This window comes from Neopsephotus bourkii, unplaced genomic scaffold (assembly GCF_033783945.1).
Source record: "Neopsephotus bourkii isolate Nb327-2 ecotype Australia unplaced genomic scaffold, CSIRO-AGI_Nbou_v1 NB_53, whole genome shotgun sequence".
Lineage (NCBI taxonomy): Eukaryota > Metazoa > Chordata > Aves > Psittaciformes > Psittacidae > Neopsephotus > Neopsephotus bourkii.
This window is the reverse complement of record NW_026900570.1, coordinates 4,628,457-4,650,000: the sequence shown is the minus strand read 5'-3', so window position 1 is coordinate 4,650,000 and position 21,544 is coordinate 4,628,457. Positions and strand designations below refer to the sequence as shown.

Genomic DNA, 21,544 nt, shown 5'->3' with positions numbered 1-21,544 from the left:
AAACACTCATAGCTAACAAACCGAAACAGTAGAGTTCACTTTTGACAAAACACATATTTTTCAAGAGAAAATACCCATGTATGTAATGGACATTTATCCATATCCACATCTAATTGAAGAGGAGTTTTTTCTTGGAAGATTAAATATCTGAGTCTTTTTTTCCCCTCAAAACTCTATATAGCTATTATCTTGCAAAAAGCAAATCACGAAAGAAACCTATGTCTAATAAACAGCAGTGTTTGCCCTCTTGTTGTACCTAAAAAACGTTAAACTACCTTAACACTTGTCTTCAGTATTTTGAGTCAGTTTAGACTAGGAAACAATGCTGCTCTTGTGAAGAAAAAATGAGTTTTGTACCCCTCTCTTTAGGACAGCTTGCTGGGTTGAAGCATCGTACATCTGCCAGTGCCTGTCATGAATTCACCTTCTCATAAACTCTATAGCACCCATTTATAACACCGCGTTTTCTGTGAAGATGGCAGCATGAATGTGTATGCACTCCTTTGGAAAACAGACGCTCTTCTTGAAGGAAAAGATATCTTTTAGAAAAAATGAAAGATATTTACTGATACAAGCACGTATGCTTCATGTATGCAGCTAAATCTTGTGTTTATGTTTTTTTGTGATCCAGAGACACTTATTAAAGATGTCTTGAAGGACCTAGAGAAACACCAAGTGAATGTGGAGAATCTCAGCTCAACAGAACTGGATGAGATTGCTGATACTATTGCCAATGCAATTCAAACTGTTGACATTCAGGAAGAAACTGAAGAGGGTGCTGGGAAAACTAAAGAAAACAGAACAGAAGCACAAATGAGGACAGGAGATGCTCAAGGAAGGGCAGAGATTCGGACTCGATTAATGGAAAACAGTGTTAATATACCAGGTATTGATTCTAAGAATTAAGTACAGCAAAAGATAGCTACCCTAATTTTCCTTTAGTGTTTCATATTTGGGCTAGACTTTTTAAAATAAGCTTTAGAGAAGACTGGAAGGGAAGTTTGTCTGTTTTCCCCTCCAAAGGCTGCAGAATTTTAGCTTTGCTTTCTTTTTACTGCAGATACTTTATTTATGACAATGCTTCTCTTTTGTGAACCTTTCGGTGTCAAGCTTCACAAACAAAATAAACCTACACACCCACTTATATTGAAATAAAAATTGCTTTATGCTGTGTGGTCTTAATTTCCCTCTCTTTAAAATGAAATTTTAAAGAAAAATTATAATGAAAAAATATTATATTCCAAGAATGTGTTTTGAAATATGTGGGGAGATGTTTTACAGATAGTCATTCTTTAGTGTGCCACAATTACTCGTAGTACAAAATCTTAGGTGTAGGTAGAAAACTGCTCATTCCTTTTCCTGCTTAGGGAAATAGAAGAGTTATTATGGTTATTTGCTTCTGTCTCGACACACAATTTCCTGATGATGCAGATTCAGGAGCTACAGTAATTGCCATTAATAAGCTGATACCACAGTGGGGCATAAATTGCCACTCAACCATTCTGTATTTTAGGAATCTTATGATATCTAGGACACCAAATGCTACATATGCTATAAGTCATAAACAGTGATTTTCACTTGCTCTCTTTTTTCTTGGTGATATACTGAAATCTTTACTAGTTAGGAATATTCTGGTTATTTTAATTGCCAGTTCTTTTTTTAGATTAAAATGATCAGACTTGGGGGTTTGTCCTGAATCATATTGCAAAAGATGAATAAGACTCAGTTCATAAATCAAAGCCAGCATTATTTAACTGAAGTTAATGATGTGACTTCATATCATCAGCTAATGGTAGTTAAGCTGCAACATGATACTGGTAGATGATATATATTAAAGTAAGTTGTCTTCCACCAAAAACAGTATGAGAAAAGTATATGTTTCCTTTTTCTTTACTATAAATGTCAACTCAGATAGCTACAGCTATGTTATTGTTTCTTTTTCTTAGATATTGATAAACTGATATGAAGACTGAACACTTAATTAGCAAAATAACACTATTACATTTGCTCTTGAAGTACTCTGTCTATTGATCTTGTATTAATTTGCTATCAAAGTAGGGTTAGAACAACAATACTGAATTATGCAGTGCTCTTTACTCTGCCCTTTCAGCTTTGATGTCTTAATGTTTAAACTGCATGAAAAGGCCACCACTAAAAGCAGTCTATAGGCGGGGTTTGCTTCATATATAGCGCTTTCCTTTGATAACTATGTATTTCTGCTTTTCATGTCCTACAGACAGTGGAGTGCGTGAAGCCACTGCAAGAACTGATAAAGAGGTAGAGTACCAGTATTTTAACAAAACAACTATTCCATCTCAGAATGTCAGGCTAATATGCAGTTTAAAATATGAATATGAAGTTTTAAAACATACTTCTGAAATACAACACCTGTTTTGTGTCTTCTGTGCATACAATTCAATACCTCAGCATTGGGTATTGAAGGCATATTGTTGTTGATGCACTGAATGAGCATTTATTTAAATCTCACCCAATTTATTTTTTTTTCAATACAAAAAAGCAAAGTCAAGTCCTGTTTTGCCTTTCTTTCACTGGTAAACAGACAGAATTCAAAGAGATCCCAAAGTTCAGACAAATTCAGGCTTTTCCTTAGGTTAGTAGATTTTGATTATTGAGGTGTTCATGAAAACATCCTTCTTTCGCCTGTCCCTTGATTCTTAGTTTTGGGGAATGTAAGCACCATTGCTCAGATAATCTGTCTAGTTTTCAGAAGCAAATAAGTAAACATACTCCTTCTGAGGGCATATGTTTGTGGGAGTATTCAAGATTTCCTTTCCTTTCAGGGGATCTGTCATTCTTCACTTTCACACTTTACTTCCAAATTGTTGAATAGCAGAGGTCCTTCTAAAGCTTCAGGCATTACATCTCATGCCATAGGTGGTAACACCAAATTTGGGATTTTAATCCAGATTACTTCTGCAATATTCCTCATAAGCTTTGAACCATATCCTGTTGTTTTATGTCCAAAATTCAGCCATTTTTGAGAAACTTAAAAAATGACCATGCGACATGTATATTGAGTGGATGCCACCATATCAATAAGAATTTGAAAGATTGTACCCAGATTTAGTTCAGTATACCATTCCTGTGCTTAGTTTTAAAGATAATAATACTGTTTTTAAATAATATTTACAGAATACTTCAACAGTAGTTAACTTCTTGAATGAGAATGCGTTACCTGAAAATATACCTGAAGATCTTACACCTGAAAAATCTACTAAGACAGAAACCAAGAAATCTGAAGACACTGGCTCTTCTTCCTCAGAAGAAGTAAGTGCTGGTGTGGAAGATGTTAAAAGTGAGACTTTCACAAGGGAACTGACAGCTGCAAAGAACAGTGAATCTGACTTTAAAGACCCGAATGAAACCCGCTACTGGATTAAGGACTCTTTAATGCAGGATGGAAACTCCCATGCAAAGCCTCAGAATAGTATGGGACAAGGCTTACAGCTTGAAGTAAAGTCTTCTGAAGAGAAAGAATATGGCTATATTGTGACTGTGAAAGAGTAAGTATAGCAGCCAATATGAATGGTATTTTTAACTGGAGAAAAGATAAAGTCATTGCATTTAATGAAATATGAATGCACAAGAGGAAAATGCCATGGGCCTGATTTTTAATACATCTGAAACTGTTTGGAATCTGTTCAGTACTTTGATGAAAACACAAGAAAACAGTTCAATTTTCTTATAGTTGCCTTTCCTCCAATGCAGAAGATATTTATTTTGCAGGTCTTTTGCTCAGACCTCTATCTTCTCATGTTCCAGTGACCTTCCAATATGTCAGTAAATGTGTTTATGGTTAGGATGTGGGCTTTAAATATTTGACTTGAAAGTAGCCTAAATATCAATGCCTGAATCATTCTTTCAAAAAATGGCACACAATAATAAAGCACAATATCTTCTCTCTGGTTTCATTTTGATCTGAGAATGCCACATATAGGAATCCAAACATCACCTATGCAGCTAGTTTAGAAAGAAAGACCTAATGATTTCAGGTTATGTCAGTAATTAATTTGACATTTAATACTATACTTTCAAAAGACAGCTTTTTTCCCCTAGAGATACAGTTTATTACAGGAGCACATAGGAGTTTAGACCAATGTGGTGGGCACTTTTGCATCCTTCCTCCCCCCCCCTCCCCCCCCAGCAATGTTATATATTTTTTATTTATTTTTTTTTTTTAGCAACCCCAACTCCTCTTCTGTGAGAAATTAGCAATTTCTAGGATGGGCTTGCAAATTTCTGCCCAAAAAACTACAGAGAAACAGAGACAGAAACTTCAGTAGCATGGATTATTTTGTCTCTCTCAGTTATTAATGGGTTGAAGGCAATAGGATTGTGGAGGATTCTTGTTTTTACCTTACTGTGTTGCTTTGAAATGCATGTGACTGCATATCAGAGGGAGCTCCTTGTTCACCTTCTCCCAGAGGCTACACTTGAGAAAGATGGGATCATTAAGAAAGGATGGTGTTTGGGGGGGGAGAGATTTTATACAGTGCATAGAAGGACAGAGAGTGAAACCTGAGGCTTAGCAGCCTGAAAACATCAGAGACAGAGACTAAGACTTCCCAAAAAGTAGGGGACAAACACCCCTTCCTCAGAGATAGTGGAAAGAACATATTTCATACGAACTCAGAGGTTACCCTGCTGAAAATAAAAGTTACTTAGGCATTAGAATGAGAGATGCTGAAGGAAAGCACTCAACTTGTGAGGTCACAGTGGGAATGAGAGTTATATTAATAGATCCTGGCATTGTTATCATGTTCCATCCTGAGTTTTATTTGCACCATTTTAGTGTTTTCACTAAAATGAAAGTTTTTCATTTGTGTATTTTTCACTTCTAAAGTGTATATTTCATTTTCTAAAGAAACCCAGCTCTTGAGTTTAGAAAAGATCTTTTGGGAATTTGGGAGTACTTGCTTTAAGGAGTCCCAAATGATTTGAGGTCCTCAAACTTCTGTTAACTTGTCTGTATATCAACAACCACTGTTAATAATTATTTAATGGTCAAGTGCTTTGAATTTAATTAATCAGTTTTAAAATGCTTTTGTATTTACATATTTCAGTTGTTTTCCTGTAACATTCATTTTCATTGGCTGGTTTCTGTAGCAGGCTCACTATTCTCAAGAACCTGCTCAAGGAGAAAACCAATTACAGAGTATTCTAACTGTTCCTTTATCTAGGTTGTACCGTAGTCCTTCAGGTAGGTTGCATTTCTATTTGCTTTTTGCAGAAGGGGCACTTAGGAGTCTCATTCTGTGTTTTTGAAATCAGACTAACTGAAATTTATGGGATAGCCTAGTTTAACCCCACCTCTTGGTTCTTGCCTATGAATACTATGTGAATCAGTAGAAGCTGTTTTTTTCCCCAGCTTAGTATTTCTTTCCCCAGGCCTTTTAACTCCAACTTATATCCAACACTATCTTAACGATATCACCTCCCTTGACTACACAGACTTATTTGGCTCATAAATTCCCTAAAACCTTAGAGCTTTCAAAACTCAATGTAATGGGAGACCTTCTGACTTTTCAGTCTTCTCAACATGTAGATTCTTCACTTTGTCATCTTAGGAGGTTTTCTTCCTAGCTAGTTCCCTGCTGATGGGTTTTCCCCTAATTATATCTATTATCATTCAGTGAAGCTTGCTGAAGGTTATTTGTCCAAAGGCTCATGGTTCTACAGGACTCTATATACACAAATTTTTCATCTTCTTTACCACTGTGAATACCAGAAAGACAAAAAATACTTCTGTTGTATACTAGATTATTAATAACTTTTGGGCAAGTGCTTTTAGATGAACATTGGAATGTTAAAAATGCTCATAAACAATGAGAAAAATTTTGTAGTAGTTTAGATCATAAATTCAAAAATATAAGCTTATCAACCCAATTTTAATTTCCACTGGCAACCAGCTCATTCCACAAAGCATGTACTGTTGGTATTCAGAAAATGTAACTGATAACTCCTTGCTACATTCTTAGCACTTTGGGTGCAACTAGACGTCATCTTCTCCAAAGACACTGTAGAGAAGAAGATAATAAGCTTTCCTGCTTTTTTTTTTCTTTTTTTTTTTTTCAGTTCCTAATCTAGAACGAGTTAATTATTAAACAGAATTAGGTGTTTGAGTTGAGCTAAAGAAAAAATTCCTTTTGTACCAGGATTATGTTGCATCTGACTTGCAGCAAACTGATTTTGGTTCACTGTTCTTAGCCAGTGACTTACATCTCTTCAGTGATTTGATCCTCCTCAGCATTTCAGTTGCATAATGTACTGATTTAATTTTTGTTGTTGCTGTTGTTAAACTTCTTTGTTTTGAATAGGTTTATCTGAAATGTAAGAGTAAAATATAACCCCCATATTTCACAAAACAAAATTACATATTCTTAAGTTTTGTAAGAATAACAACACCTGATCAGGAAATTCCACATGCTAAAATTGGACTTGTCTACTCTGCAGGAACAGTGAAATACTTTCTTCAGCAATTCATGGATCTATACATATTATTATTTCCCACAACCATTTCTTTAGTACCTAAAGTGGCCTTAGAGATCAGTTGTACCCTTTTAACTGAGAGTTTCAGTAAAGACTTAGAATCATAGAATAGTTAGGATTGGAAGGGACCTTAACATCATAAAGTTCCAACCCCCCCTGCCATGGGCAGGGAAACCTCACACTAAACCATCTCACCCAAGGCTTCATCCAGCCTGGTCTTGAACACTGCCAGGGATGGAGCATTCACAGCCTCCCTGGGCAACCCATTCCAGTGCCTCACTACCCTAACAGGAAAGAATTTCCTCCTTATATCCAATCTAAACTTTCCCTGTTCAAGTTCCAACCCGTTACCCATAGTCTTGTCACTACAGTCCCCAATGAACAGTCCATCCCCAGCATGCTTATAGGCCCCCATCAGATACTGGAAGGCTGCTATGAGGTCTCCATGCAGCCTTCTCTTCTCCAGGCTGAACAGCCCCAACTTTCTCAGCCTGTCTTCATACGGGAGGTGCTCCAGTCCCCTGATCATCCTCGTGGCCCTCCTCTGGACTTGTTCCAACAGTTCCATGTCCTTTTTATGTTGAGGACACCAGAACTGCACACAATACTCCAAGTGAGGTCTCACGAGAGCAGAATAAAGGGGCAGGATCACCTCCTTCGACCTGCTGGTCACACTCCTTTTGATACAGCCCAGGATGCGTTTGGCTTTCTGGGCTGCAAGCGCACACTGAAGCCGGCTCATGTTCATTTTCTCATCAACCAGCACCCCCAAGTCCTTCGCAGGGCTGCTCTGAATATCTTCTCTGCCCAACCTGTAGCTCTGCCTGGGATTGCTCCAACCCAGGTGTAGGACCTTGCACTTGGCATGGTTAAAATTCATAAGGCTGGCATCAGCCCACCTCACAAGTGTGTTGAGGTCCCTCTGGATGTCATTCCTTCCCTCCAGCGTATCAACTGAACCACATAGCTTGGTGTCATCGGCAAACTTGCTAAGGGCACACTCAATCCCACTGTCAATCCCACTTGTTTTCATGAATGTTGCTGTAATAGCATTTTTTTTCTTGGGGGTGTGAGGAGAGAGAAAGTGATGTTTGTTAACAATCAGTGCACAGAGGGGGAAAGTTTAATGTCCTTTTAAGGAATGTTCCTTTAGTAAGCTTTCTGTATCATTAAGTACCAGAAATCTAACTGGCTGTCTACAGGGAATAAATAGCATTAATAAATTTAATTTATAGGTAACTGTACATGCATGTTATATTCATACAGTGGAATAAAGGGTCTGGAACTATTCCTAGTCAGCTCTTTAATTCACGTCAATCTAAAAATCACTCCTGCTTGAGAGGTGAATGTTAGTACTCATGAAATTGATTTCATAATTGATCTTTGATATTTTTAGGGTTGAACTTGATGATCTCAAAGATCTTTTCCAACCTAATTCTGTGATTTTCTGTTTAGATCTTTACGCTTTTTAAAAGTGCTCTGTTTTCAACAGAGTAAGCTGGAGCTACAGGTAGACATGAAATCTTTATAACAGCCTGTTAGACAAATTAACATTTAAAGTAACTTTTTTGCAGCAGTTAACGCATTTAAAATTATAAAACTAAAATTGTGATTTATGTGGGTGTTTTTAATCCACTCTTAGCTTGAGCACACAGAATAAAATGACAAATTGAATGAGAGGTACTTATTTATTTCCCAGTACTACATCTTTGTATGGTCTGCTACAGCCAATACTACATTTTTGTGTGGTTTTCTTCTTTCTCCATAAAGCAATAGGTCATAGTTTCAATGCATCAATTTTTATTTGCCACAATTGAAGCAAAAAAGCTTCTTTTTTACAGCTGAAACAGCTGTCTTTTGGTGAGAAAAGAATGTAGTCCAACATATTTGTACACTGGGGATAACAGCTTGAGTTCTTTTCACCTGATCTCAAAATGGAACTGTAAGGATTAAACTAAAAAGATTATATTGGCAGAACTTGGAGGGTTTTGGTCATGGGTCAGTTTACATGACAGCAGGCCTGCTGGCAACAGAGCTGTCGCAAAGGGAGAAATGTGTCTTTGCACAGGAGTTAGCAGGTTTTATTGAAAAGAGCTTTAAACTAGTTTTGAAAGGAGAAAGGGGTAAAACTAGGCCCACTAGAGATAAGCCTGGGGGTGGCATGCAAATGCATGAGTGATGATGGTCCTTCAGTCTGTCATCTCAGTGTAGATAGGGGATGGAGATCCATGCAGCAGCAGAGACACCAGTGTTATTTATGTGTTAGAAACCATGACAGTGCCTGAGTATGGTCAAATAGGAATTAGGGCTTCTGCTCCCAAAAAGGTGATGGGATCAATAGTCCAGCTGAAGGGCACCTACACCAGTGCACACAGTTGGCAGTTGGTCACAATTGGTGTTCCCCAGGGCTCCGTACTGGGGCCAGTTATATTTAATATCTTTATCAATGATCTGGATGAGAGGATCGAGTACATCCCTCAGTAAGTTTGCAGGCAACACCAACTTGAGTGGGATTGTTATTCTACTTGAGGATAAGAAGGCTCTACAGAGGGATCTGGACAGGCTGGACTGATGGGCTAAGGCCAATTGTATGAGGATCAGGAAGGCCAAGTTCCATGTCTTGCATTTGGGTCATAACCCCATGCAGTGCTACAAGCTTGGGGAATTGTGGCTGGAAAGCTGCCTGATGGAAAAGGACCTGGGCGTGTTGGTCATCCAGCTTATGAATATGAGCCAGCTTGTTCCCAGGTCGTCAAGAAGGCCAAAAGCGTTCTGGCTTGTATCAGATATAGGAGGGCCAGCAAGACTAGGAAAGAGATTGTCCCACTGTCCTTGACACTGGTGAGGCCACACCATGAATACTGTGCTCAGTTTGGGGCACCTCATTACAAGGGATACACTGAGGTGCTGGAGTGTGTCTAAAGAGCAATGAAACTGGTGAAGGGTCCAGAGCACAAGTCTTATGGGGCAGTGGCTGAGGGAACTGGCATTGTTTAGCCTGGAGAAAAGGAGGCTGAAGTGAGACCTTATTGCTCTCTACAACTACCTGAAAGGAGGTTTTAGTGAGTTGGCATTGGGTGAGCTACCCTAGTTGGTGGAGACACCATCCCTGGAGGTATTCAGAAGCCATGTGGATGTGGTGATTAAAGGCATGGTTTAGTGGTTTATTGTCAGTGCTATGGTAATGGTTGGACTTGTTGATCTTAAAGGTCTAAACAGTTATATGATTCCATGGTTCTACAGTGCTATAGTTGATAGATGTCAGGTGTGATCCATGCACTATGAGGTTCTCAGGCTTCTATGGTTTTGCGAGTGTGATCCAAGGAGCTACTAAGACTGCTTCAGTGAACGCCTAAGGTGACAGCTTTTAATTGTGCCACAAAGCAAAGATTTCCATGTGATTCTTGAAGAAAAGATTTGTGATAAAGACTTGTCAAAATATCAGTCTGATTGTCAGTGGCAAGAGCAATAGGTTACTCCTGATGTGTTTTTCGAGTGACCTTTCAGATGGTTGGAGCAGTGCAATCCATACCAATCCATAACATCCATCAGCACTAAGCTTCAGAGTGAATTGACAGTTTCAGTGGAGAAAATTGTCCAGCAAATCCTCCACTGTGCTGCTTCAGGGCTTTATTATGCCAACATACCAATCAAATTGATTGATTTACTTTTTTGCTCTTTCTGCTTTCAAAAAATTGGTATTCTACCACTGTAGGATTTGTGAGAAAGGTTTGTTTCTTTCTCAGGAAAGAGCTTTGAACTGTTTCTACTAATTTTAGCAAGGAAATTCCAAAGTAACCTTATAAAACAAAGTTATCTAGAGGATGTTATTTTCATCTGTATGCTACTTTGGCTGTAGTTATAAAATACCTCTCCATTATGAAGCAAGGTTAAGTTAGTGTGAGATCTCAAGTCAGAGGAGTCTTTGCCTTTGGACAAAAAACCTCTTCCTATTTTCTGAAATTCTAGTTCTTCAGGTATAGAAAAAATGTCAACACTCCCATTTATCTGGTAGGTTATGCTCTAAGCTGAGGGCCAAGATTGCTCAATCAAAACATTTGAACAATGTTTGCCTCCTGAGCCTCTCATGAGGGAAACCGAAGCCTGGCTTTCCAGAACATGTAGTTCTTACCACCTCCAGTAAAACTAAATGAAAGCTGCTGAATGTTCAGCAGTTTAAATAGTCACACTGGTGCAATTTCTTAAATATGAGATTGAGTAGTTAAATACATTAAGAAAAATCCTAATTTGAGAGTAGAAAGTTCATCTCTTCATTGCTTATCAGTCTTTTGAGGTTTGAAGGCAAGTCATGCTTTTCTGAAGCCATGCTTGGACACTCAGTGCAGAGGAACGTGTGCTCTTTCGTTATTTAACAGAATGCATGTGCTTGAAGTTTTTAATATAAATGCAAGACCACAGACAGCTCATGGCAGCTCTGTTAGCTTGTGAGCCAGCTTCTGGCGTTGTTGTATTAGTCAGTTCCTGGATATTTCTTGTTTTGTCATATGCTACCTCTTGATTCCAGACTGTCTGCATAAAAAAAATATGTAGGCAGTAAATCTGTTCACAATGTGTTAACTTAATTGCATCATACATGTATTTCTGTGCATTTAATTTGAGGTAGCTGGTATTCTGCTCAAATGCTGTGAAAAAGCTGAAAATGGATCTTGTGTTCATAATATAAAATTGCCATGGAATATGATTAGTCTGACCCATTTAACATGCTGAAGGGGTAGGTTAATTCCAAATGCTTGATATTGTTTCTCCACCTTTACAAAGGTGATAAATGGTACTGCTTTGCAGTTAATGATTGCTTTCTGAAGGAACATGTTCAGGTTAGGCCCCTGAAGCTGGGTTGCACAGAACTCTTAGTTTATTCCCCGTTTTCAGTTTTCTTAGCAAGTCATTAAAGAATTGTATTTTTATGATCTTCATTACTTGATTTCCTTACCAGGTTAAAATATTTAGTGCAGTTTAATTGCATTTTAAAGTTAAATTTAAAATAAAGAGGAGAAAATTAATCATAATATGTACAGCAGTGAAACAAGCCTAATAGGTTTTATTGTTCTTTCTTACTGGAAGGTCTCAATGTTTCTTAGAAGAAATTGTATTCCATGAAGCTTTTCAGGTCTTTTTTAGGAAATAATAACAAAATGTTCTTGTCTTTTAATACATATATTCCAAAAGAAACACTGATTTGACCTTCTCTACATATCTCAATGTCCTCTTTGAAATTGTTATTCTACCTGCAAGTGCACTGTGTCAAGGGAAAAAGATTTGTGCATATTCTTTACTGAATTTCTACAACTAGCCTTAAAAACTAAAAGAAATTATAAACATTCATAAAACAGAAAGGGTTTTGCTACTAAAGTCTGTTAAAATCAGCAAGAGACAGAGACAGTATTGCTCATATTAAAAAAGAAGTTAAATGTAAATTTTTGTCACTCTCCCTAACAGTCTCTACCCTTGTATAAATAAGTTCCATACATGTCAATTGTTGATCTTAAACACAAAAGTTCTACCTCTGATAACATAGCTTGGCCCCCTACGTAAATAATGCAGATGGAAAATACTTGCCTATGAATTTATCCATTAGAGCCAATTCTGTCATTTTGTCTCAACACTGTAACAGAGAGAGCCATAGATCTGGAATCTTCCTTGGCTAACTCTTCACATGCAATTATTCATCCTCCCAGAGTTTCCTAGACACAAAATCATTCTTCCCTCTTTAGTATTCTGCTTTCCTTGTGATATTTAGAAAGTGACAGAGATCGTACCCCCCCATATTACTACTTCATTGCCTTAATTCTGATATTACATATTCCCATAGGAAAATGGTACTTCATGCTTTTTATTCGTGCACAAGAAAATAACAGAGAAATGGTAGTTACTGTAGCTTTGCATAGAAAGCATGAATACTGGTGTGTTTTGTTCAATACAACAGTTCAGCTTTGAATATATTGAATTTCTTCTTATCTGTTGTATGTGCAGAGATAAGATGATAGCCTGCTCTACTTCTGTTGCCTTTAGCTTTTGTGCTTGTGAAATCTGCTGAAATATCCCAGAAAATGATTCTCACCTGCTGATGTAGACCACTTTACACAAGAGTCCTTCTGTGGGTCCATATTTGCCTCCTCTTAGGACTTCGCTTCCCCTGATGTTTTCCTCTGCTTTCTACTGGGATGAGCTTTGCATTTTTGCCTCTAGAGGAATACCCAGAACAAAATTTTCAATTGATGTAGCTAGTGACCAGGTGATCTGTCACACGAGCAACAGTAGTGGTAAGGAATCACTTTGGTCCCTTGAACTGATGAAAGGCAACAGGTAATTGCAGGACTATGCCTGGAGTCCCCAGTATTGCCACAAGGACCAGCTCCCATTTTTATCTCCCTGCTTAGCTGAACAGATATGTCTGTTGGCCTAATTTCCCAGAACAGACATTCCCAGACACTCCAATTTCTGTCTTTCCATGCCTTCTGTGCCACGTTATCATTCCTTGTTCAGGTCTCACACATCAGCTCTTTTGGGAGAGCAGATGGTGCAGATACTCCATAACATTTCTGTGAGCAGGTCCAGGTTACTCTGCTGGCTGCAGGCTATAGACCTTTAATCACTGAGGATGAGTGTTGCATATTCCTGAACTAGGGATGGGGCTGGGAGCTGTGCTTTGTTTTTATAAACAGTGGTAGTCATTAAAACCCTGAGATGCTGCAATATCTCACAATAACATATGGTCAGTATTTTTAGTATTTCACAGTGGGTTTTTTGGTAATTATCATGTAGTTCATTATAAAAGAGTGATGAATTTTAAGCTTTTGAAATGAATGAGAGGGAGAGAGCCAAAGATCAGGATTCCTGGGAATGAAGCAAAATGAATCATAATGCAGCCTATTATCTATCAGTATTTTTCATAAGTGCCATTCTGCCCAATCCTGGGAAGCTCAGGTATAAATATGCCATCATTTAATTTTTATCCCTGAATGTATTTTTTTCCTAAATTCTTAAGACAAATAACATGTACACAATGTAAATGCTGACCACTAAAAATCAGAATGAAGTAATTTTAATCTTACTCTAAAACATATTTATTTCACACAAATGAAATTGTGTAAGTACAAAATCAGTGAGGGGTAATTCAGAGCACAGAGAATAAATTGGAACTGAGAAAATACTTTAATTTGTCTTTCAAGTAGATATTCTGGCTTTCCACTGGCACTTGTTTGAAGAAGGTATGCCACAATATAAAAAGTAGGTATATTTGTTATAGTATGGAGATTGATTTTTATAAAAATTCAGTTTTAAAGTTTCCAATGTTGGGAAATCCACCAGTTCCCTGGGGAGATTATTCCAATAGCTGATTGTCCGCAATGTGAAGAATTTTCCTCTGGTGTCCAACTGGAATCTTCCCAGGAGTAACTTGTACTCATTATCCATAGTCTTTTCCATGTGACTCCTTGTAAAAAGGGAGTCTGTCTTCTTTATAGCCAAAACATACCAGAACATGGTCTTTGCTCAAGGCTGAACAAACTCAGTTCTCTCATTCTTTCCTCATGTGGCAGGCTTCCTGGTCCTTTTATTATCTCTGTGGCCCTTCTCAGGACCTTCCCCAGCCTAACCATATTTTTTTTGTATAGCAGGGACCAAAACTGAACGCAGTATTCCAGGTGTGGCCTCACAAGCACTAGGTAGAGTGGGATAATGACTCCTTTATCTCTGCTATTGATGCCCTTGTAGATGAAATCCAGTAACCTGTTGGCTTTCTTTGCTGTGGCAGCACACTGTTCCCTGATATTGAGCTTGGGTCTACCAGGACTCACAAGTACTTTTCTGCAGAGCTGCTACCAGCTGGGTAGATCCGAGCCTGTGCTGCACTATTGGATTGTTTTTTTCCAGGTGCAAGACCTTATACTTGTCCTTGTTGAACTCATAAGGTGGTTATTAGGTTGGTGGATGTTTTTTTGTCATTCTTAATTTAAATCACTTGCATTATAACTTTTTACAAGGGTGTGTAGTGATAGGACAAGGGGAAATGGTTTTAAACTGAAAGAGGGTGTATTTAGATTAGACATTGGGAAGAAATTCTTTACTATGAGGGTGGTGAGACATTGGAACAGATTGCCCAGAGAAGCTGTGGCTGCTCCATCCCTAGAAGTGTTTAAACTCAGCTTGGATGGGGCTTTGAGCAACGTGGTCTAGTGCAAGGTGTCCCTGCCCATGGCAGGAGTTTGGAACTAGATGAACTTTAAGGTCTCTTCCAACCCAAACCACTCTAAGATTCTATAAATTGGTCCAGGTGTCCAGTTTCCAATTGGAAACTGCCTTCAGGGAAGAGGGAAGATATGAAGGAAGGGAAAAAATGAAAAGTTGGAAGTGTGTTAAAATCTGTATCAGTTATCCTCAGTCTCATTAGTTAATTACTAGTAAATGGGAGTAGTTTGACAAGAAAGAACAATTTTGCATTTTTAAGGCTGTTTTGCACCAGAGATTCGGGGTTCACGAGAAATGGACTCGAGTGCTTTTTCTAACTTTCAGCTTAAAATGCACTGGGGAGTACTTTGTTGGGGTCCGTTCCAGCCTCAGAAAAGAGAACATCACAATTATGGCAGATATTATAGTCATTATTTCTGTGCTTCTGCTAGCAACAAAGCATCCATGGGAATTTATTGCTATTAACACAGCTGGAGGCAGTGCATGTTTGAAGTAATGCAAGTACAGGCTGGCACAGTGTCACACTCCCATTATAACTCTAGAGAGTTGATCTTTCTCAACTTCTCTGTCACTCTCATGCTTCCATGATGCTGTTATCTCCTCTGACCTTCATAGCCTGACCACTGCCATTGATTTTTAGGCAAGTGTCATTTGTGTTACAAATTGGTCAGGGCTTGTATCTGTCTGTATTAAGAGGCTCAAATTCACACTTACTGGTAGTGAGAAAAGAGGGAAAAAATTGTGGGAAGTGGGAATTTGCTGTGGTGTCAAAACAGAAGCAAGCTTAAAAAGGTTTTATGGCTAATAAAGCCTTTGAGGAAACAAGCATAGAAAAATGAATCTGCAACCCAGTGCAATAAAATTTCAGTGTCCTTAAAATGATTAGAATAACAGTAACAGCTGTGAAGTCAGGCAGCTCTCAAACAATTGAGTGAGTAGTTCTGTGCTCTGAAGTTATTTTGTTGCTTTATTATTCCTGAATTTACAAAATTAATCATTACTTACCTAATTTTAAGACACAAACCATTTTGAAGCCACATTAAACCCATTTAATGCTGAAATACATGCCTCCTCTAAGCCTTTACTTATGTATATGTGCTTTAAGGAGTATGAAACTGTACTGAAACATGGACAAAATAATCAAATTCAGACAGACAAGGCAGGCTGTTGTAATGTCATGGAATTGAAGCATCAGTGCTCAGGACTTTCATTACAGATTATTGGATGAGTTATTCTCAGGGGCACTTCCAGACAAGAGGAATAAATACAATTTTGGTGTCCAAATGTTCTTTTTAGGCTTGGTAGGTTTAGAAAGAATTTGATGGCAACACTATAAATTACTTTGATGTTAAAGCATTTCCAGTAATCCTTGCTGTGTCACTTACCTCCTCTGTGACCTGGAGCAAACCACTCTAATTCAGTTTCTTCTCCATTGTATATATAATATGCATCTTTCTTGTGATGAGTGAGACTTCTTTTGCATCAGGAAAAGATAAGTAGGAGGTGAGGAAGGATGGATTCAGTAGCTTTGTACCAGTGGTTCCCAACCTGATGAGAATGGGGGAGTCATGTCACTGTGTTGCCATGTCTTCTCTGACATGCCATGTGCTACCTGAGGTGGCAGGAGCACTCACTCCTTCCACAGGGCATGTGTAGATGACACCATACACCATATATTCCCTTCCCAATACAATAATTTTCCTCTGGATTGCAGGGTGCATGGCTCAGATGTTGGTAGCTAGCAGCCAGACCTGAGAGGTTTGGTGAGTGACCTTCCAAGTCAAAAAACAGTGGTTTTGATGTGCTGGAAAGTGCAATGAAGCCAGTTCCTGAAACACAGGAGTCATGGGGAAGAGGGAAGTGAAACTCTCTTGAGGATGGTAAAGGTTCTGTTTATTGTGATGGCATGAGCAGCTTTCCCATAGTTCATTTACTGCTGAAATTTGCACACAGACAGGTTTACATCCTTCTATTTCATACTTCAGTAGCTGAGTTTCCCATTATATTGCTTGTTAAAATATTTACTAATTTTAGCAGAAAAAAAACTCAACCCTAAAAAAAACCCTGAAACACAGAAAAAAAAACCCAAAAAAACAAAACCCCAGATAATAAAAGAGAAGCCAAAAAAGAAACAAAAAAAAAAATTAAACCCTCCTTAAAATAAAAACTTTCCTAGACTTGTTTTCACCTTTTCTGTGTTGAAGAAGTACTGTGATCACCAACTCTGAAATCACATCAATGATAAGCTACTATTCACATTTTAAGTCTTGGCTATTTATATCTGAAGGGCACTGAGCTTTGGCCTCCAGATCACCATGCCAGGGACCCTCTCTTCTCCTTCATGGCAGCATCACACCTGAACGACCCTCAGGAGCAAATCATCTTCTGATGAGATACTTCAGACTCTCCTGGGAGAAAAGCTGCTATTGCAGCAAAACTGCAAGTTGCACCTGCCTTTTAAATCAACAGGAGATAAATGGGATGCTCTTCATACTGACTTTAAGGAGAATGAGTCACAGAGCAAGGGCCAGGATGTCACTGTGGATTAAGAACTGGTTATGAGATAGGGGAGAAAGATTCGTCATGAACCGCTGCTTCTCAGTGTGTAGAGAGATTAGTGGTACCCCATGGGCAAATTGTCTCTGTTAGGAAGAACTATGGAGGATTTATAAAAATTCCAGATGGATTTAAATACATTGAGGGATTAAGGAGCACAATGGTAGGTGAAATTCAGCTGGAACAAGTGTGACAGAATAATAGATATTAACAAAAATATTTCTTTCTGAAAAAAAAAAAAGGTGGTGTTGAAATTCCTCATAGTCTGGGCTATGAGGCTGTGGAAAATTTTGAAGAAAAGATTTGCTGTGTTAAGATACGTGAATCCTACCCTTGGCACAGTAGCTCATATTTTCAGACTTAAAAATTGAAATGAAAGCATGCAAATCCTGAAGTTGGTGAACCATTTCCCTGCCGTGTTTCCAAAAAAATAAACCAGTCTAATGCATATCACTGAGGTCAAAAGTTGAACAGGCAGTTTTTTAAAAAGTGAAAGATTTTTACATGTAATGAGCATATACGTAATTGCATTAACTAATTGTTTATAGAATTATACCATAGTCTTATTTATTTTCAGAAGGAATACTGTTGCTGCATGGTATAAGGCAGATTTCTGATCTCTGTTCTTTGCCTAGGCTGCACTGCAGTGGGTGCACATGGAAACAGATTGCATGACTGAGATTATCAACCCAGTCTGGAAACATGAGATTCATGTGTTTTGTAAGATTCATGTAAGGATGAAATGTCACCGCTCTGCAGTACTAAGGAGATTGTGCTGCATGCTAAGAAAGTGATACTGCTATAGACTGTTGCCCTTCCAGTGAGGGGAAGCCAATTTGATGTCAATGCAAAGAAACATTATTGAAAAATGTCCAGGTGGAACTTTCTTAAATAATTATTTGAAGCTACAGAATGCATCTTTCTTAAAATTAAATATTTAAAAACACTAGAGGAAAAGAAAATCTTCAACGTGAAAGAAGCTCCTGTATATGTCTGCTATGTAAGCAACTTAAAAAACCTCATAAACACTCAGGATAAATACAGAAGTAGGAAGGTCCAGCAAAACTGTTTGTCAGTTAAAGCCTCAGATTAGGTTCTAGAGTGAAATAGCATCACTATAAGACACTGATCCTCAGTGAACCCATCAAGGTGATTGTCAGACTAGGATTTCTGGTAGATTATTTTTACTAACACGTGAATCTGTGGGGTAAAGACTCAACTGAGAAAGAATTTTACAGTTCTAACCTTCCACTCTCACCTGCAGGGCTTGATCCATGTGTGCCCATCAGTTTTTAATTGAAGTTGATTACCGAAATGAAATTCTTCAATGGATTTAGTCCATTCAGCTTCTGTTTTCAAAAATGTTGGGTGTCTGTCTTGTTATCCACCTGGTTAATACCTTTTTCCTTTAAGACACATTTCTAAGGTTAAAGTTGAAACGCAGTTATTTCAGAATTTAGGGTGAAAGCCAGATGGCCTCATTCTGGTGCCAAACTTAGAGCTGCTGAATGCTGCTCATTGTCCTTAGGGACGGGGATGTCATCCACTTCATTTGACATCACTGTCGTCCCCAAGAGACAAGTGGAGACATACCCAAATATGGAGATTATTAGGCACCTTCTTTCTTCCACCGACTAGAAGGGACTTTTGGAGACTCCAGAAGACAGCCCTGGATGCAAGGTATCTCCCTGTTTCACTGAGACAAAAGTAGGATATTCTGGGATCCAGTGTGTCTAAGCGCTCCTCTGATGAAAGGCACCATACGTATTATGTTCTGCCTGTCTTCTGCTTATTACTGCAGGGGTTAGAAAATGAAGCAGGAGATGGAAAAGATCTAACTGAAGTTGGTCTGAGCAGTTTTAACTTCCACATCCTAGGAGAGTGCTCTGTGTACCAGCCCTGAGTGGTAGCACTGTCCCTCATCCTTTCAGTAGCCTAGTGGTTCGTCTTCAGAGATAAAAGCAACAGAGGAAGACAAACAACATGCAAGAGAGAATATGACTCTTGCAGCACTCACGAGAAAGGAAGACTGCTGGTTCAAACTTCTCCAGCATGTCTGCATTTTACCCTAGTAAATATTGAAAGTTGTTTTAAAATAAAAATTAGTGTAAGTAAAAAATATCTCCTTCCCAAAATTCCTAAACCCTTGGTTCAGGTTCTGCTTTCCTCTGGATGAGATGTGGATTCAATACTATTCAAGCTGAACAGAGGTATAGCCAAACTTTTGAACTTTCAGGAAAAATATAGGTGGAGTGTAGATGCCATTGTACCGGCGTTTGGGTAGCAAAAGAGAATCTGAATATAAGAGTGGTGTTTACCTCCACAAAAAATGCACTTTCTGATACGTCTGGGAGGTCTGTAGTTAAGCACTCAGGCAACTTTTAAGCTGTAGAAAAATGCCGGGCAATTTTAATGCAATACTTAGTGCTCTTAGAAACAGCAAACTGGACTTCGTTGTCTCTGTCCCGATTTAAGCAAATTTGAGGTGGATTGAACCCTACCATACTTAAGATTGCACTGGGGATTAGACTGATGTTTAAGAAGTGCAATTCCCAATGTCAGGCCTATTTCTGTACTGTAGATTATTCTTCATTTTTGCAGAAAATGATTCAATCGAACTAATCTGACAGGGCTGACTGGATGTCCATTATCGTGCTGCATTACAATTGCTAAACAGAGTATTGGAAGGGCACTAGGTATAGTCTGGTAAAGACAATACATAATTTGAATGATAGCACTAAGGGAGCATTTCGGAGTTCAGTAAGTGGGGTTCTGAAGACACTTGGCAATGGGGAGGAGGAAACGCAAATGAGAGCTACTGCTTGTGAGACTGACAACCTCAGCATAACATTGAGCTACATGTTGCTCTCCTTGGGCTGGGAGCAGGCTTGGCAAACGTAAGCAATCAAGCCATCTGTATAATTGGATCAGATTTTTCAGTATCAGAATGGATCAATTTATGAGATTGTTTTGACAGGCATGTAGGGGAATACAGAACATATAGTTTGTTGCCTTTGACATTGTCCACTGGCTTTTATTAGAATTTGAGCTCAGCATGCAGAGCTGGCCATGCTGCCAGTGTCACTCTCTGCAGAACTCCTGTTCATTCATTTACATGTTTCCTTCTTGTTCTTTAACTGGAAAGGGAAGCTTTGAGCTTTGAACGCATAAATCATTAGGTCCAGGTCAAAAATAGGCATTCCATTATTCAAAGTGGTTGTTCTCATTCATCAGATTTGTAGTTTATCTTGGGAATTTCCTGGAAACATGGTATCTATTTGTAGTGTTGTTCCTATAATTGCAGCATGAAGCTGTACTGTTATTGAGATCAACATCCAATAATTCAGAACTATTCTTTTTTTTGGAGTGGTCTAACTGGCCATTCATAAGGCACGTCTGGTCCATAAGACTCTTGCCTCTTACTCCATTTTCTTGGCATCTGCAAAGGTGCCTTCCAGGCATTTGGAAGGCTACTAACTCCCCATTGAGGGGGAAGTTAACTTTACCTGAATCAGGATGTTCTAAATATGCTCTAGAATCAGCAAGATGTGCTCTAAAACCAGTCAGATCGCCTGTGCTGAAAAGGTTTGGAACAAATTTTTTGGTCCGGGGAATGAGGGAAGCTTTCATGATAACAGAAAAGTTAATTTTTGGGTTGCATGGTTTTCTCTACTACCCTTTCTCCATATTTGATAGGGAGAAATATATATTGTCTTCAGAGAAAGCCAGTAGTGCTGGTCTTTCTATTCTTAGGTCCAGAAGGAATGAAGGTCAAATAATAACAGTCTTTTATATAACAATACTAGGCATCTGACAAAGAAAGTTGGTATCATTGTCTTCATTTTATGGATAAATTGAGGGTCAGGAAGATGTTATGACCAGGGTAACTTGATAGATCTCTTCCAGATGAAGACATATTCTGTTCCTCATTTGTAATTTGTTCAACAACAGGTGTTCTCTCACTTATGTATAAAACCACTGAAGACAGTGGGACTGTATAGACATTAAAAAAAAAAAAGTTAGCAAATGCTATGCATTTTGTAGCAGTGACTGAGAAGAAAATCACTTAATAGGATTGTTCTCAGTTGTGCCAAAATTCTGGGACCAAACTTTAGAGATGGCTCCTGATAACTGCATTTTTCTTAGAAGTTGAACAAATGAAAAATGATATCTTTAATAGGCAATAACAGAGGAAAATTATAATCTGATGTTCTGTTATTTAAATTACCTTTGTATGTGGATTGTTCCTGTTTTCAGCTCCCTCGCTGGG

General features: G+C 38.4%; 1 protein-coding gene across 2 annotated transcripts in view; it reads left to right on the top strand.

Annotated features, from left to right (window-relative positions):
* PTPRN2 (protein tyrosine phosphatase receptor type N2) overlaps positions 1 to 21,544 on the top strand; it is a 652,626-nt gene that overhangs the window by 247,281 nt on the left and 383,801 nt on the right. For both annotated transcript variants that reach the window (XM_061349404.1, XM_061349393.1), the window contains exons 7-9: positions 632 to 886; positions 2,237 to 2,277; positions 3,154 to 3,524. In XM_061349404.1, coding sequence (XP_061205388.1) covers positions 632 to 886; positions 2,237 to 2,277; positions 3,154 to 3,524 — 667 coding nt within the window. The remainder of the gene's footprint in view (positions 1 to 631; positions 887 to 2,236; positions 2,278 to 3,153; positions 3,525 to 21,544) is intronic.